The 16946-nt window shown below is 60.5% G+C and overlaps 1 protein-coding gene across 4 annotated transcripts in view; it reads left to right on the top strand.

Moving 5' to 3' along the window:
- CRAMP1 (cramped chromatin regulator homolog 1) overlaps positions 1-16946 on the top strand; it is a 57210-nt gene that overhangs the window by 27413 nt on the left and 12851 nt on the right. For all 4 annotated transcript variants that reach the window (XR_006212688.1, XR_006212689.1, XM_042972395.1 and 1 more), the window contains 7 exons: positions 8035-8120; positions 8548-8671; positions 9935-10016; positions 10441-11583; positions 14220-14397; positions 16237-16418; positions 16520-16594. Coding sequence is in view for 2 of the 4 variants with exons in the window: in XM_042972395.1 (XP_042828329.1) it covers positions 8035-8120; positions 8548-8671; positions 9935-10016; positions 10441-11583; positions 14220-14397; positions 16237-16418; positions 16520-16594 (1870 nt within the window). In the remaining 2 variants the exon portion in view is untranslated. The remainder of the gene's footprint in view (positions 1-8034; positions 8121-8547; positions 8672-9934; positions 10017-10440; positions 11584-14219; positions 14398-16236; positions 16419-16519; positions 16595-16946) is intronic.

The raw sequence follows: 16946 nt of genomic DNA, 5'->3' as shown, positions 1-16946 counted from the left end.
CCGACGGGTGGGGCCAGCCGTGTGACTTCTGCTCTGGCTCCAGCCCGGTGTCTTCCCTTACAGATGCCCCTGTTCAGTTCCGGGGGCTTATTTCTGTGAACAGGCCCGATGGTAACTGGGCTGTGCGTATCACCGCTGCTCCGGCGAGCCCCAATTCACCCCCTGCCCCCCCCCGCCGGGGAGTGCGGGTCACCTTAAAAATTCGTCTTTGGGCAGAGGGAGCCTCCTGGAGGCCACCAGCTGTGGCCTTGTGGGTCATTTGGCTCCCCTCCCCCCCCAGCCGCCTGCTACAGTTTTTGAGTTTGTGGCCTCTTTGAACGGCTTGTGTGCACCCAAGGAGCCTTGGACGGCAGGCGAAGTCCTTGGTCGAGGTGGTTTCTGAGCTACCGTCTGCCCAGCGGGCGAGAGCTGCCCTGAGGCGGAGTGCTCTCCCCGGATGCGATTTTGGGGGAGCTCTCACTCGACCTTGTACCTGAGTCGCCCGAGTCGTTGGCTGAGACTCTTCCTGGTTCTTTCTGCTCAGGGCGTGTGTGGCCAGCTTGATGGCAAAGCCAGTTCGTTTGGCTCTGTCTTAGGCTCTGTCTTGGTCTTGTTGGGAGGGCCCGCACAGGGAGAGGGTGGGCTCCTGGGCTTCTGGAAAGGCACGCGGGCCTGATGCCTCATGGTTGATCTGATGTGAGGAAGGCGTGTTTTGATAAGTTTGAAAGTGTCCAGAGGATCAGTTTTAGGGGCTGCCAGAGATTGGAGAGCCCCGGGCCCTGAGCTGGGGGTCCGAAGGTCCGGGTAACCTCAGACACGGCACCGGGCGCCCTCGGTCTCAGTGAGGAACCATCACAGTAAAGCCCAGAGGTAACGTGATGGTCAGGATTATTCTGGACAAGCAAGGATTCCTGTTTGCTATGAATGTTTACAGTTGGGTTATGACCCGTAAATATTAAACACGCATGCGTCTGGACCAATGCCATCGGTGATTGGGTGACTCTGTGGGGGACAAGGGATGAACTTCCTTGCAAGGTTCCACGTAATTTGTGTAGAACCTCCGCCTGCTGGGAGGGGAGCGCGGCTCCTTCCCCCTCGGGTGTGGGCTGTGCGCGGGGAGGCGGGAAGGAGCCAGATGGGACACTACCTCACCCGGAGAACAAGGTCAAGGCTGACAGTAGCAGGTCACGCTGAGGGCGTGAGAGGGTGTCTGCCTTCCAGCGTGAACTCTCTGAATCCGCAGGTGTGGGGCTGCAGCCGGAGTCCCCCGGCAGCAACTTCCCTCCCTGAGCCGTGCTGCCAGGGGACCGCTGCAGGGATGCCCTCGGAGCCTCCTTCCTGCACAGCCCTGTGAGTGCGTGATGACCCCACCCAGATCCAGAAGGGGGGTCGATGTTTAACGCCCGCCTCCCTAGATGCCTTGTACCACCTCCCTCGGCTCAGGAGAAGAAGGAAGGCAGACAGACAGTCACAGTGGTAGGCGTGAGTGGAGAGGCGTTAGCTTCGGCCGTCCACAGTGGGTGTTTGCAAACAGCGGGAGCTCGGTGCGTATGCCCTCTGACCCCACCCCACTTCTAGAGAGCGGTCAGATCAAAGGGCAAGCCACGCTTGTAACATCTCAGATTGGCTCTCGCTAGCAAAGGGGCGTCACAGAGAAGACCAGTTCCTGGGCGGGACATAGGGGCCTCTGTTCTTTTTCTGTAAGAGAGGCGGGGTATGTGCGTGGCTGCGTGGCCACAGTGAGGTGGCTTGATGCGGGGCTCCCACCTCACACTGGAGTTCTCTTTGTGCCCCCGTTCTTTTTTTTTTTTTTCAAGGTGTTTTTTTTTTTTAACATTTATTTATTTTTGAGACAGAGAGAGAGTGCATGAACAGGGGAGGGTCAGAGAAAGAGGGAGACATAGAATCTGAAACAGGCTCCAGGCTCTGAGCCGTCAGCCCAGAGCCCGATACGGGGCTCGAACCCACGGACCGCGAGATCATGACCTGAGCCGAAGTCGGACGCTTAACCGACTGAGCCACCCAGGCGCCCCTCAGGGTTTGTTTTTGAGAGAGAGAGCGTGAGCATAGGAGGGGCGCAGAGAGAGGGAGACACAGAATCCGAAACAGGCTCCAGGCTCTGAACTGTCAGCACAGAGCCCATCCTGGGGCTTGAAGTCAGGAGCTGTGAGATCATGACCTGAGCCAAAGTTGGACACCTAACCCGCTGGGCCACCCACACAGTGGGGCGTCCCCGTTCTTGACTTGACACGTGTCTTTTGTTATTTGAGTCTTTAACAATAGTGTCTTTGTCTATTTAGGAGAGAAAAGTTCCATGTTGGGGAAAGGTGTTCTTTTTTATTAGCTTTAAATTGCTATAATCACATTTGCTCTGTGGAGCTATGTTTATAAAACGTACTTGTCTGTGTTTCTGGCAGCGAAAACGTAACATCTGTGGCTTCAGCCTTGACTGGGCCTCATCGTGCATGGGTGCTGTCACTGCCTGGTGGTAGGACCGTCTAGGAGCCCCTGGAGGGCTGTGGGGTGAGGGAGACCCCCCACTGCTGGTCTCCCTCTGGGACCGGTAGGAGCCAGCTCTGGCGCAGAGCTCGTGAGGCCCTGGGCCGCGGCAGGTTCGGCACAGGGCGTGGTACCCTGGCTCCTGCTTCCTTCTTCCTTCTTCCTCCTTCCTCCTGGCCCCATCACCGCGGCTGTGGTTGGGGGTGGGGTGGTGCTCGGGAGAGTCGCCGGAACGCAGCTGTGGGTGGCAGGCGGCACGCCTCACTGGGATTCGGGTTTCTGACTGCCGTTTCCTCCTGCTGCCCCATCTGGGACGCTCCCTCCGTGCCCTCGGTGACGGGCTCTTGCTCGTCCCTCAGCTGCGAACTGGGACGCCCCTCCCTAGCCCTGGGATTCCGTGAAGTCTGGATGTGACGCGCCTTTCGCGTGTGACATCCAGCGCTGCGGGTGTTCACCTGTCAGGCCCTTTACCGGTCCGTCGGGGTTCCCCGGGCGCCCCTCCCTGCCCCCCCGCCCCCCGGCAGATCCCAGGCAGAGAAGTACATCGCCGCCAGGTGCTGCCAGCTGCTTTGTTTGCTTGGACAGACGAGTGTCGCACACCAAACTCGCCTGTGTCTAAGAAGCAAGACGGTCACTCTGTTCGCCTTCCAGGCAGTTTATTGTGTAAAAGTTTAAACATCGGAAAGGTTGGAACAGAGGTATGGCAGACAGTTCCGTACCCTTCACCTGGATTTACCAGCGCAAGAGTGCATCCAGAGTGTGCATGCGCGCGGGGGCGTGTGTTACTTGTCCTGTCGCGTTTTAATGTGTCTTTTTCCCCTGCTGGACTGTGGACTCGTCTCTGGTCCGTGGCGCGTGCCGCGTGTCGCCGTCAATAAGCGGGTTTTGAGCTGACGTCTTCAACATGTGTGCCTGTGTCTCACAATGGCCCGTAAACAACAGCGAAGCGTGCAGTGTCCTGCTTCGCCGTTCCGGGATCCTGCAGGGTAGTGTCACTGCCCCGGGAGTCCCCCGTGCTCCCCGGTCGTTTCCCTCCTCCCTGCCCCCGGTGACCTCCCACCTTTACTGTCTGCACAGCTGCCTTTTCCAGAATGTCGCCGAGTTGGTGTCGTACAGCAGACGTCCTTTTCGGACTGGCTCCTTTCACTTGCTCTTCTGAGTTCCAAGAAGTGCGCAGAGTTGGGTACCACCCCGATCCAGATACGGGTGGCTCCGTCACCCCCGCACCCCCTCGTGGCCGCCTCCCACACCCAGCCCCGGCAGCCCCTCAGCTGCTCTCTGACCCCCGTGGTCCTGCCTTTCCCGGAACGCCATCCAAATGGGGTGATGCCACGTGTGGCCTTCAGAGGTTGGCATCTTCCCCTCAGCGCAACTCTCTTGAGATCTGTCCCTGTGGGTCCGTAGTTCATGCCTTTTCCTGCAGAGCAGTGTCCCCGCTGCGCCGTCCCCTGGTCTGTCCCCTGGTGAGGAACGCGGACTGTTGCACAGAAGGAACTGCTCTAAACCTTCGCCTGCGGGTGTGTGTTCCGTGTCGCCTGGGCAAGTCCACAGGTGAGCGTGTGCCGCTCCGTGGGGAGATGGCGTGCCGCTCTCCAGGGACCGTCCCGGGCGCTGCCCACGCCCTGCATGCTTGGCGTGGCAGCTGTCCTGAGCTGTCCTGAGCCGTCCTTGGGGACGGGCAGCAGCATCTCCCGGTGGTGTTGGTGCGCGTTTCCCTGGCGACGGACCGCGTTGAATGTCTTGTGCTTGTCCTTCTGTCTCTGGTGATGGGCCTGCTCAAATCTCATGTCCGTTTCCTTATTACTGAGTTTAGAAAGTTCTCCAGGTGTCGTCTGATGGGGTTCGTGAGCAAACAGCTAGGAAAGAATTCTCGAGACGTCTTTGGTGCAAAAAGGTGATTTTATTAAAGCAGGGGGCCAGGACCCGTGGGCAGAAAAAGCCGCACTGGGGTTGTGAGGAGTGGCTGAGTATATGCTTTTAACTTAGTGGGGGTTAGGGACAGGGTGAGTCTCTAAGGAATTAGGAAGCAGGCTTTCAGGACCTGGAGGGGCTAGCTCCTGTTAGGCTAAGGTAACTTTTAGTCCTTAATCAAACAGAAACGTTAAGGCAGGAAGGCTGCCATTAGTTCCTCGCGGAAGGTCACGGGCGTGCTCCAGGTGTTAGGGGGCTGCGGGCCGTCAAGAGGCTTACCTGAAACTGCATTTTTCTTGCCTCTGTTTCCCTCCTCGCAGACACGAGCCTCGTGTCGGATAGGCGACGGCCAGTGTTTCCCCCTGGTCCGCAGCTTGTCCCGCTTCCGTGGTGCCCACGGCAGGGCGAGGTGCCCGGTCCCGCCAGGGTGCCGTCCGCCATCTCTCTGTGCAGGCCGTGACCTCTGGGTCTCGTCCGAGAACTTTGTGTGCCCGAAGGTCACGCGCTGCTGCGTGTCTTTGTATGCACGTCTTATGGTGGGAAATTTTGGTCCGTGATCCGTGACGTGCCCTTTATGCCGGGGTGGGTTTTTGTGGGCTGTGTGACCGCTTACTCCAGCTCCATCTGTTGCAAGCACTGTCCTTCCTCCCTTGGCTCTTTGCGCCCTTGTGTGAAGCCAGGGTCCTTGCTGTGTGGGTCTGTCTCTAGGTTTCCCTTGTGTCCCCCTGCCTGATGTGTCCATTCTTCCAGCAGCAGACCCTGGTTCCCACCAACAGAGCAAATGGCCCGTAAAGGTGAAGCAGGTGGGGGGGATCAGTACGGTGCCCGTGGAGAACTGCAGCTTTATTTAAGGCCGCAGCTCGTGGGGCATTTATTTAAGTGCCTTCCCGTCCTTGCTTCTCATGCAGGCTTTGTTCGGTGAACTGTGGGTGTCCTTTCATTACAGATCTGTGGGACTCGGGAGCAGACGGGCTGAGGAGAGCTCTGAGGTCCCCTCTCCCTAGGATGGTTGCAGGCGGGCAGCATAGACTTAGCACGCGCTTTCTGGGTTCATCACGTGATTTTGCAGACGGGAAAGCCAGGCTCCTGTGCATGTACGTGTAGAGGAATTAGCTTGTTGCCTGTTGTGTCAAAGTGACGACAGGGGGGCGGTTTGCATGGAGCCCTCTGTGTGAACCTCTGTCGGAGGGCAACCTGTGAGTCTCGTGCAGACGCCGAGCCCTGGGGTGCTGCTGCCTGGCCTCCCAGAGCCGAGCTCAAGTACGGCTTTGCCCCCGCAGGCTCTGGCCTCAGGCCACTCATAGAACTTCCATTTGAGAGAATAGGGAAGGGATTGTAATCTCAGAATGTTCTGGTCGTACCAAAGGCTGCTCAATTTCACTTTAAAAAAAAAAAAAAAAAAAAAAAGGAAGTCTCAAAAGAGCAGTTTAACGGAAAATGTGATTATCGCAAGCGCAGGTGCCCCCTGGCACGGCCCCTCCCGCCCTGTGTTGTTGGTTTGGCACAGACGGAATGAGAAGTGACGGGCAGAGAGGCCCGCCAGCCCCAGAGCTGTCGCTGGGGACGGGCCGGGACTGAGGCCATCTGTGGCACGCCCCCGGCCACACGTGGCCACCTCCGTTTCCCGGACTGAGATGATTATACTGCACGTGTTTGCTCTCAGTGGAGCGAGGGGCACGTTCCGCGTAGACGCCATTCTCTGAATTGTGCCACCTGACACAGTGAGGGGAGGAGGCCACCTGGTGTCCCCTGGTCTCTGGGCAGCCTGCCCGTCCTCAGTGCCGCTCGTGGCATCCCGCATCGGATTCCCGGCACAGGGGGCCCAGCGGTACTCTGGGGACGGCGGGGGGCGGGTACAGAGGCAGAGGCCACGAGCGTGTCGCTGCTGGAATCCTTGAGCTTTCTGTGCGAGCAGGCTGTCTCCAGCCGTCAGCCCTGCCCCACGTCGCACCTCCCGCTTGGCCCTAGAAACGCTCAACGGGGGGCAGTGGTGAAGTCTGCCCTTTAGGGGACCCGTGTTGGAAATTTGAGCGGCTTCCTTTCCAAGGAGGAGGGGCGTGCGGCCTTGTTTCCTCAGAGGCAGAGGTTGGGACGCGCTGTGGCGTGTGCGATGTGTGCGCCCCCCAGCCGCGCCCCACTGCAGGGTGCCCTTGGCCTTCGAAGCTCCCATTTCAGGGTGATACTGTGTAAAACTACGTGAGTGGTGTGCCAGTATGACCTTGTAAAAACGTCAGTGGTGCACACCCTTGGTGTAAAACAGAAGTGGACCCCAGCCCCCCAGCCCCCCACCCCCTTCCCTCTCCAGAAGTCACTGTGTGCACAGATTCCACGCGTGTCCTTCTGAGGTCAGTGCGTACAGATAGAAATCCGTCACTTTTTTCACATCCTTGGAAGCACACCGCGTGCGTTCTGTAACTTTTTCACCGAGGTTTTCTCAGAAATGGCAAGGACATGGGGCGCCTGGGTGGCTCAGTCGGTTAAGCGGCTGACTTCGGCTCAGGTCATGATCTCACGGTCCGTGGGTTCGAGCCCCGCGTCGGGCTCTGTGCTGACAGCTCGGGGCCTGGAGCCTGCTTCCGATTCTGTGTCTCCCTCTCTCTGACCCTCCCCCGTTCATGCTCTGTCTCTCTCTGTCTCAAAAATAAATAAATGTTAAAAAAAAAAAAAAATTAAAAAAAAAAAAGAAATGGCAAGGACAGAGCAGCTCTCCTGGAGGGGGTCCCAGCTGGCCAGCATTCGAAGAACTGGTTAACGCACAGTCGGTATACAGACCTTGACCATTTTTCCAAAATGAAAACCGCTTTTGCTCACTGGCATCGGGTAGCTCGTTCCAGAGGTCCGTGTTTTGTATGGCAGCTGCAGCCAACATGCATCCTCTGTGACTTTCCGGAGGCAGAGCGAGAGAGCAGCAGGGCCCAGGGCAGTGGCGCTGCAGCGTCTTTCGGACTTGTCCTGCCCGTGCGTGACTTCACTGCCGCTTTGCAGAGCAGCCGGCCGTTATTATCTCTGGAGCATTCTGAGTGTGCTTTTTGGAAGGAGTTACCGTTCTGGTTTTCCTATTTGCCGGTTACATGGAATTACTTTAGTTTGTGTACTGTATACATTTTGGCCATAGCAGCATCCAGACGGAGTGTCACCCACAGCTGTGACAGTCTGGATGTGCCCACAGGTCGGTTCTGGAGAGCACGAACAAGTGGCACCGTGCCTGCCGGCTGAGAGTGTCCCGTACTCCCCGGGCACCACTGCCGTGGTTTACGGTGGCGTTCATCGCGAGGGCGGCTCAGACTTTCTCTCGCGGGACCTGAGGCGGAAGGGAAGGAGAGAAGGGCACGCGTTTGATGTCTGATGGGGGTTTCTGCGAGGTGGGTTTTCCAGGGGATGGACAGCAGCTGGTGCCACACCGGTCACCAGGCCAGAGGGCGCGCAGATGTCCTCTACAGTGTGAGGCTCGGGCAGGAAAATAGTGGGACCGCCCGGGTCCTGATGAGGTCTCGCCGTGCACAGCTGTGACCCTAGCAGCTTCCTGGGGACCCTCACCTGCCCAGGCTCTGTGTGTTCTGGGCACGCTGGCCCTTGTGTGTGTGCCGGGTGGGGAGCGGCCGGTCATTTGGAGGCTTCACTGTCTCCTTGAAACTCTGTTCCCAGGGCCACCACCGTGCGCTACAAAGGGAGAAACCTGCGGATCAAAGCGCCCATGTGCCGAGCTCTGAAGAAGCTGTGTGACCCGGACGGTACGTGAACATGGACTTGGGGCAGGGGCTCACGCGGGCTCTCGATGGACGGTTCGGAGTCTCGCGCTGGTTCAGAGTCTACTGAACGTGGTCCTGCCGGTTGGCGGCACCTGCAGTTGAAACCCCTGGTCACGGCAGCGCATCCGCATAGGAGATCGGGGTGCCCTCAGAGGCCCTGGGCCGTTCAGACCAAGCGGCAGCCGGCATCGCAGGTGACTCTCTCCTGGCCCGTCGCAGCCTGGTCCGTGGCTCGGGCTCCCAGGTGCACAAGCGGCCACGTCGCAGTTCTCCTTCAGAACGTGGAGCCTCGCAGGCTCCCCTGCCAGTCTCACTCTCGAGACCTCTTGAGGCCGCCTGCCCGGAGCACCTTTTCACATTTTGCACTGGCGTCCGTGTGCCCGGCTCTCACGGCCCCTTCTTGTCATAGGCTTGAGTGACGACGAGGACCAGAAGCCGGTGCGCCTGCCCTTGAAAGTCCCTGTGGAGCTGCAGCCGAGGAACAACCACGCCTGGGCCCGCGTGCAGAGCCTGGCTCAGAACCCAAGGCTCAGGTAACGTGGCTTTTGGCATCCGTGGGGAGCAGTGGGGCTCCCCCAGTGCTCTGAACGGGCCTTCGCGCTCTCTGACCCCGCGTGCGCTCACTGTGGCCCTCAGACCCGGTGTCCCACCTGGGCAGGTGCTCGTGGGCCGAGCACAGGGTGCAGGATGTGGTTCCCAGGTTGATGGCTCCAGAATCTTTCCCTTGTGTTTACCCTCAAAACCCCTTTCCGCTCCTCTCTCGTCATCTTCCTGGGCGTGTAGGTCTGATTCGTGTACGGTGCCCCGTGTTGGGTGTGCCCCTATACCTCCTCTTTTTTGGTTGAGTCAAATTCTATAACGTACAACTAACCGTTGGTCACTTCAAGGCATCTGACTCGGGGGCCTTGAGGACCTTCGCACAGCGTTGTATGAGTATCTCCTCCGTCTGGCTCCAGAACATTTCGGTTCCCCGAAAGGAAACGTTTCACTAAATTGCACCCCCCCCGCCCCAGCCTCCAGCCGTCACCCATCTGCTGTCTGTCTCTAGATTTGCCTGACGGGGACAGTTCACTAAAGACAATGGTGCCCATGTGGTCTTAGGCCTGGCTTCTTTCAGGGAGCGGGACTTTTTTTTTTTTTTTTTTTTTTTTTTTTTTTTTTTTTTTTTTTTTTTTTTTTTAGAGAGAGAGAGACAGACACGGGGTTGGGGGACAGGGGAGAATGGGCAGACAGAGAGGGAGACACAGAATCCCAAGCAGGCTCTAGGCTCTGAGCTGTCAGCACAGGGCCCGACACGGGACTTGAACTCAAGAACCACGAGATCATGACCCGAGCCGAAGTCGGATGCTCAACTGACTGAGCCACCCAGGCGCTCCATGGGAGCAGGACTTTTTTGAGGTTTGTTTGTGTCAGGACCTCATTGTTTCCTTGTTTTAAGTTTTTTTGGTATTGATTAAGTCTGGTCAGGCCACGCTTTCTGGACCCGAAAGGTGCTAACAGAATAGGACGGTGGGTCATATCACGGCCTGTGTCCTGAGGGAGATCTCGTACTGTGTGCAGTGGGCACAAGGGATTGCTCTTGTTTTCTTACGGTTTCGTGTGAGTTTCTAGTTATTTCAATTTAAAGGGTTCACTTTTAAGACAAGGAGTGTGTGGCCTGCCGGGGTACTGTGGGTTCGGCCCCTCTGATGCCCCTTCCTCGATCCCATGGCCTCGCCTCATGGCCTCGCGCTGCCCTTCAGAAGGTCCCTTCCCTGTGTAATGGCCGCCTTGTCCTGCCTGTGATTTCTCGGCAGGATGATCGTGGAGCTCCATCGGAAGGTCTCCAGCCTCATCGAATTCTTAAAACAGAAGTGGGCGCTCCACGAAGTGCGGATTGTATCCTTTTCCTACTAAAACAAACTCGCCCAAACTCCGCGGCCCCTGCGCCTGAGGGTGGGGTCTCGCTTCTCTGGCCTGAGAGTACAGCGGGCCCACGGGGTTGCGTAGAACCAGAACTAAACCTGTAGCCCCTTGTCCCGGGGCTCGGGTGTGAGCTCCTTCCTGTTGTCCACACTGCCGGTGGCGGCATCTGGTCCACGTGGCTCGGGGTAGGGGGCGTGCACGGCGTCCCCGCCGGCAGGCTGAGCGGCACGGCCGAGGACAGCCCCAGACTTCCTGTGTCCCGGGCTGCCCCCAGCCGGGAGGGGCTCGTTGGGTGTGACATCGGTGAGGGAGGAGGTGCCTGGCCGGTGGTCTGCGCGAGGCCCGGCACTGCCCGGTGGGGCCCACTGCTGCGGCTGCTCCTTGACCTCTGTGGCAGCGGAAGACGCTGGAGGACCGGCAGCTGCAGCACTCGCTCGCGGCGCCCGCGCAGGAGAAGGTGGCCCTGCACCTGTTCCCCGGAGAGAGCTGCACGCTGACGCCGCTCCCGGGCGTGGCCCGCGTGGTGCACTCCAAAGCCTTCTGCACGGTGCACTGGCAGGAGGGCGGCCGGTGCAGGCAGAGCGCCAGGGACACCCACACATTGCCTCCCGCGCAGATCCTGGGCATCCAGAGCGGCCAGGGCACGGCCAGGGGCCAGGTGAAGTGTCCACGGGGTGGCGCCGAGGGCAAGGGCCCCGGACGTCCCCCTCCGTCCACCGACGCCTCGCAGAGCTCCGGAGAGAGTTCCCCTGAAAGTGCCCCCGGGGAGGGGGCCGCCCCAAGCCTCGGTGGTCTAGACACTCCTGACAGGCTCCAGGATGCGGGGGCGCGGCTCGAGAAGACCCCCACGGCTGCTCCTGCAGATGGCCCCGCCCGAGAGCCCGGGGACGTGCCGTGCACCTGCGGCCAGCTCCCAGAGCTGGAGGAGGAGCTCTCCCTCCTTGACCCCTTCCCCCGCTACATGAAGTCCTGTCAGGACCTCATCATCCCCGAGCAGTGCCGATGCGCGGACTCGCGGCCCCCGGGGTGCCCCTCCCCAGAGACTCGTGGTCCTGGCAGCGCGGAGGCGGCTGACCTTGCCCGGGCCGGGGCCCCATCCCCTGTCCGGGCCCCACAGGGTGCAGAGCTTCAGTCCAGTCCCGGGCTCCAGCCAGATGTTTGCACTAAAGACTTGGCAGACGCACCCGCGGAGGAGCCCCAGGACAAGGGGAGCCCCCTGGAACCCCTGCCTCAGGGACAGCCTGCCGCCAAGCCTCCGAAGGACGTCCCTGCCAGCCGGCTCGCCCAGCAGCTCCGTGAGGAGGGCTGGAACCTGCAGACCTCCGAAAGCCTTACGCTGGCCGAAGTCTACCTCATGATGGGCAAGCCGAACAAGCTGCAGCTGGAGTACGACTGGCTGGCCGTGCTGGGCCCCGAGGGCCAGGCCCCCGGCGGGCAGGCGCAGGGCCCCCGCGGCGGCTCCCCGCCCCCCACCTTCCACAAGCAGCGCCTGCTCAGCTGCCTCCTGAAGCTCATCTCCACCGAGGTCAACCCCAGGCTGGTGAGTGCACCCCGGGGCTCTCGGCGGGAGGGGAGGAGGGGGGATCGGGGTGACCCTGCGCCCCCAGGGCTCTCAGCGGGAGGGGAGGCAGGGCCCAGGGTGACCATGTGCCCCAGGGCTCTCAGATGGAGGGGGTACTGGGGGGACCATGCACCCCAGGGCTCTCAAGAGGGAGGGGAGAAGGGAGGACCATGTGCCCCAGGGCTTTCAGCGGGAGGGGAGGAGGGACCCGGGTGACCATGTGCCCCGGGGCTCTCAGCAGGAGGGGAGGAGGGCCCAGGGGGACCATGCACCCCAGGGCTCTCAGCTGGAAGGGCAGCAGGAGGGACTGGGGTGACCAGGGAGGCCGTGCTTCACAGAGCAGGGCTCCTGTTTGCTGCCAGGCTTGGGCACTATCCTTCGTGGCTCACACGAGGCTCCAAAGATGACAGTGACCAGTAAGCCGTGCCTTGCTAGGCATCAGTAATCACGCTGAGCCCTCACGTGCTGGCCGAGGGGACGGCGATGCAGCAGCCACTTCCAGGAGCCCAGTGGGGGTTGGGCTTCGGCTAACGTCAGAAACGTCGCGAGTTTCAGCGGAGAGAACGACAGGGCGGTTTGTGCTTTAGTGTGGCCGTCCTGGAGGACGGTGGCACAGGCTCAGAGGAGGGAGGGGGTGAGGACGGACAGGTGCCGGCTCTGCCCCACGGGGTGAGGGCTCCGGGGCTCCTCAGGAGGCTCCGTGGTGGGGTGGCCCCTAAGCCAGGGGAGTGGCTGTGACCCCCTCCTGGGGCGCCCAGTCAGCAGAGACGGGGTGGGAAGGTGCCACCGATGAGAAAGTCCGGTGGGCTTTCCTGGGCACAAGAAACAGAGTCTGCGGCAGGGGGTTCCTAAGTTGCTGTGTGGGCTCAGCGGTAGCGTGAGGGTTCGTGAGTTCCGGGCAGAACATGGTGGCCAGGAGGGAGTGGAGCTTGGGGGACAGAACGGGACTGTGGGGTCCCTGTGGACCCTTCGGCGCCAAGTCCCATCTACACAGCACACCCGCTTCTCCTGGGCGGACGGCTCTCGGTGAGCCTCCTCCCCCCTCTCCCACCCTTCTCCCTCAGGCTCCCCATCCCCTTCCTGGCTGCGTCCCCGCATGGCTTTTGCCTCTGAGAGGTGCTCCGTTAGTACGTGGAGGGTGCGAGTGGTGCCGTGGGGGAGGTGGCGCTCTCGGGTGGGTGGGAACTGGCCGGATGCTGCAGAGGCCGCGTGGGTGCAGCCCGAGGGTGAGCAGCGGCCTTTAGATTTAGTGGTGTGGAGGCCGGCGACCTGCGCGCAGACAGGGGCCGTATTTGGGTGACTGGACAGAGATGAGGAATTTAGGAAGCAATCTCAAGTTAGGGTTTTGGAGGCCTCAGGGGAGGATCCTGGTGAGACAGAAGCATGTCCGGCACCCTGGGGAAGGAGGCCAAGTGAGGCCAGCTCCTGAGAAGCCTGGGGCGGCAGGGGACACGGGTCCTGGCCTTGGCCTTGCCTGGGAGAGGAGGGAGGAGCAGCTTGGAAACACTGCAGAGAACTCAAAGCAGGGTGCTCAGACCCATGGCCCCAGGGTGGGGCCCAGCAGCCTCCACGTCTCCTGGGGACTTGTGGGAGATGCAGGCTCTTGTGGCCCGGAGACCCCGTCTGGACCTCCGGACCCAGGCAATTCTGATACGGCTCAGGTGTGAGAACCAGCGGGCAGAGGCCTAAGCTGAGCGCGGAGACCTTGAGTGAAAGGCGGGCCGGCTGAGCCTGCGAGCAAGTGCAGCGGACGCCCGGGCCCCAGACAGCCGGGACCTCGACGGGAGGCTGCTGGGCGCGCTGTTGGCTGGTTGGATGGGGATGCTGGATAAGCCACGTGGGAGGGGACAGAGAGGGAGGGTCCCACAGAACGGGAAAGGTGGGCAGGGGCTGTGGGGGCACAGGAAGACGCAGGGTCACTGAGCAAGCAGAGCAGGCCAGGTTGTGCTGACAGCAGGGGACGGGGCTCCCTAATTCACAGAAAGTTCGGCCCGGTGGGCCCTGGGGCCGGTCGGGAGGAGGTCACCAGAGTGAGGCCTGAGGTGGGCCTGAGGGCGTGTCTCCCCCCGGGGCCCCTGCGGGTCAGTAGCCCGCGCTGGGGCCTGCAGAGCCCCGAGGTTGGCATTCCGACTCCACAGAGGGCGTTTGGACTGTGAGCGTGGTTAATTGTAGAGACTCTCCGGCTCAGGATCAGGACAGGCCGGTGCATCCCCCTCGAGCGGGCCTTTGAAACGTGGTTGGTGTCACCGGCCATCCAGCGGCTCCCTCCAGCAGCGTGAGCACTTCGTAGGCTGGTGGGAGACCCGCTACCTTCACACATCTCTGCCTCCTGTCACCGCACGAGGGGGTGGCCTGTCCGTGTCGCCTACGGGCAGCAAAGCCAGGGGCGGAGAATGGTTGTGCCCCTGAGGGCCTCCCCGACCGGGGGCTTTTACAAGTGGCCTTCTGCCAAGTGATTTGGGGACGCTGCCCTTTGCCGTTGTAGAAGTGTGGTCTCTGAGCCCGTTGGTGTGCCCTAAGCTTGAGGGCATTCTGCCTTCCATTCAGGGGCACTCGTCCCAGAACCATTGTTCACGGGCTGAGTTGGGCTCCTGTGGTGGCCCTTTCTGTCCCAGGCTCCAGAAGGGAACGTCAGCTCCACGGCTTCTGCGAGGCCCGCCCAAGAGGAACAGTCCGCGACCCCGCCAGGGAAGGTGGTGACCGTCAGCTCCCGGAGCCCGCGCTGCCCGCGTAGCCAGTCCGCCCTGCGCAACAGCAAGGCCTTCTCTCCGAGCTCCGCGTCCTGCTCCTCAGGTGAGACCCGTCCGTCCCGGTGCCTTCCTGGACACGTGGGCCGTGTCAGCTGAGGGCACGGGGATGCCTGACGCCCGGCCCCGCTGGCCCGGGTGTTAGAGCAGAAATCCCCACCCCTCACGGGGAGGTGAGCACGCGCCTGGCACATAAGGCTTTGAGGTCCTGGGGCGCTCCCGGTGGGAAACAAGGGGTGGCCCGTGACAGCTGGGTCGCTTCGGGGGATCCTTGTGAGGTCAGCGGAAGCCTCTCTAACATGCTGAATCGGCGGCTGCGAGTCGGAGAAGGGAGTGTTTCCCTTCACGTTACAAGTCAGCCCTCGGGTTAAGGGATTCCCGAGAAGTTAACTCTGGCCTGCCCGTCTGCGCTGTTCCTCTGTCCCAGCTGTAACTGGGGAGCAGCTTAAGTTCGGGGTCATGACTTGGGTTATCTGGTACACGGGGCAACAGGCGTTGAGGACGGGCACATGCTGTGCGTCCTCGCCAGGTGTGAAGGGTGTCATAACGGTCCCTGTAGGTGGGTGCTCTCGCTGCAGGACCTCGGCCGTCCTGGACGTCTTGAACGCCCCTCACCGGCCGGGGTCTCTGCGTGATGACCACCAGCCCCACGCCTTGTTCTTAATCTGACCGAACAGACTTGGCGTCCTGTGTGTTAGTGGTTCTCCGGGGTTGTTTTCTGAGGCATTCTGAGCACGTCACTGGCTTCCTGTTTTCTGTGTGTTGGGAATAGCCTGCCTGTTGAACGAGAGCACCGTGTGGTGTCCTCTGGGGTGACCGAGACTGGGTCTGGTGTCCTTGCAGATGGAGGCTCAAGTGTCGATGGTGGGGCTGGCTGGTGGATGGTGTGGTCTTTTCCTGCCTTCCGTTCTGTTCTTAAAATTACATAATTCTGTACGTTCTTGGACACCCATCTCTTTCTTTCTTTTTTTTTTTTTTTAAATGTTTATTTTTGAGACAGAGAGCATGAAGCGGGGGGAGGGGGGTGGGTGGTTAGAGAAAGGGAGACAGACTCTGAAGCAGGCTCCAGGCTCCAAGGTGCCAGCACAGAGCACGACGTGGGGCTTGAACCCAGGAACCCGGAGATCATGACCTGAGCCGAAGTCGGATGCCTAACTGACTGAGCCACCCAGGCACCCTGACACCCATCTCTTTCTGAATTGGGGATCCTTCTAGACCAATACGTTTGTGGTGCCAGAGTCCAACTGGTGCCTAGAGGGCCTGTCTCTGGACTGCACGAGTAGGAGCTGAATTCCACAGATTTGTAAATGAGCTAAGCAGAGGGGACCCGTGTCCACCACAAAGTGAGGGTGCATGCAGGAAGCAGCAGAGTCCCAAAGTCGTGGTTCCTAAGTAAATGTTTTCTGTCCTTTTATCTCCGGGCTGTTTCTGGTGTAACAGAGATTGAGAGCCGGGACCGGTAGACCGTGGCGCGTGGCCTCGCGAAGGCGCACAGGCTGCTGGGGGCCGGCCGCCTACGCCACAGCTGCAGAACTGTATGGCCCAGCAAGCTAGCAGTTACTCTCTGACTCTTTATAGAGAAAGCTTGCCGATCTCTGGTCTACGCAAGATGGTCTGGAAGGTTCTTCCAGCTCTGAAATGTCTTTGAAGGCCTGTCTGCACTTCCTGCTGTCGATGAAAGCGGCAGAGTGCCTTTATCGGCGAGGGCCAAGGTTTTACTCACAGTGGGAGCTAGAGTTCCAGGGAGAAGATAGGAAGCAGGTTTGGGGACTGAAATCGGAATAGTTGTCCCGAATTCCTTCCCAGTTCTCTTCCTGAGACCGCTCTGTTTGCGCTGGGGGTGCTGCTGGGTGAGTGGTTGTTTTGGCTCTCCTTTGGTCTCTAGGTCTGAGAAACCCGCCGAGACCCCTGTTGGTGGCTGGCCCCTCCAGCACAGGCAGCAGTGACTCAGACGGTGGCCTTTTCGCCGTCCCCACTACTTTGCCGCCCAACAGCCGACATGGGAAGCTCTACTCTCCCAGTAAGGAGACAGAACTGACTTTCCGTCAGCACCTGAACTCCATCAGCGTAAGTGGGGGCGGCGCCCTGCCGGCGGAGGGGGGGCCCTGCGTCCGGGGGCTCTGGGGGCTCTGGGGGCTCGCTCTCAGGCCCGCGCTGTCTCCTCACAGATGCAGTCGGATTTCTTCCTGCCGAAGCCCAGGAAGTTGCGGAACCGGCACCTGCGGAAGCCATTGGTGGTCCAGGTGAGGGTGCCCTCGGGAATCTGGGTGCTCCCACCCCTCGGCCTTCCTGCGGCTCCTCCTGTGAGACCGAGGCCTCCGCCCCTCCTTCCTTCTTGTGCCTGGGACGGAGTAGTAACGGGGGCTCTGACTGTGCCCCGAAGTAATGATAATCTTTGCACAGCTTAGAAAGCCCTTGCAAAACAACCAGGAAGTTGTGGGGATTTGAGTCCCAAGAGTGTCCCGGGCGGGGATACGTTCGAGGACCGTCGGAGCCTCTGTTTATGTGTACGTAGTCAGCGGAAGCAGTTGGCAAGGTGGGCGGAATGGCTCTCCTGAGCTCCTAACAGTGAGTGCCGGAGACCCCATAGGAGCC

This window comes from Panthera tigris, chromosome E3 (genome assembly GCF_018350195.1).
Source record: "Panthera tigris isolate Pti1 chromosome E3, P.tigris_Pti1_mat1.1, whole genome shotgun sequence".
In the NCBI taxonomy this organism is placed as follows: Eukaryota; Metazoa; Chordata; class Mammalia; order Carnivora; family Felidae; genus Panthera; species Panthera tigris.
This window is presented reverse-complemented; position numbering and strand designations above follow the sequence as displayed.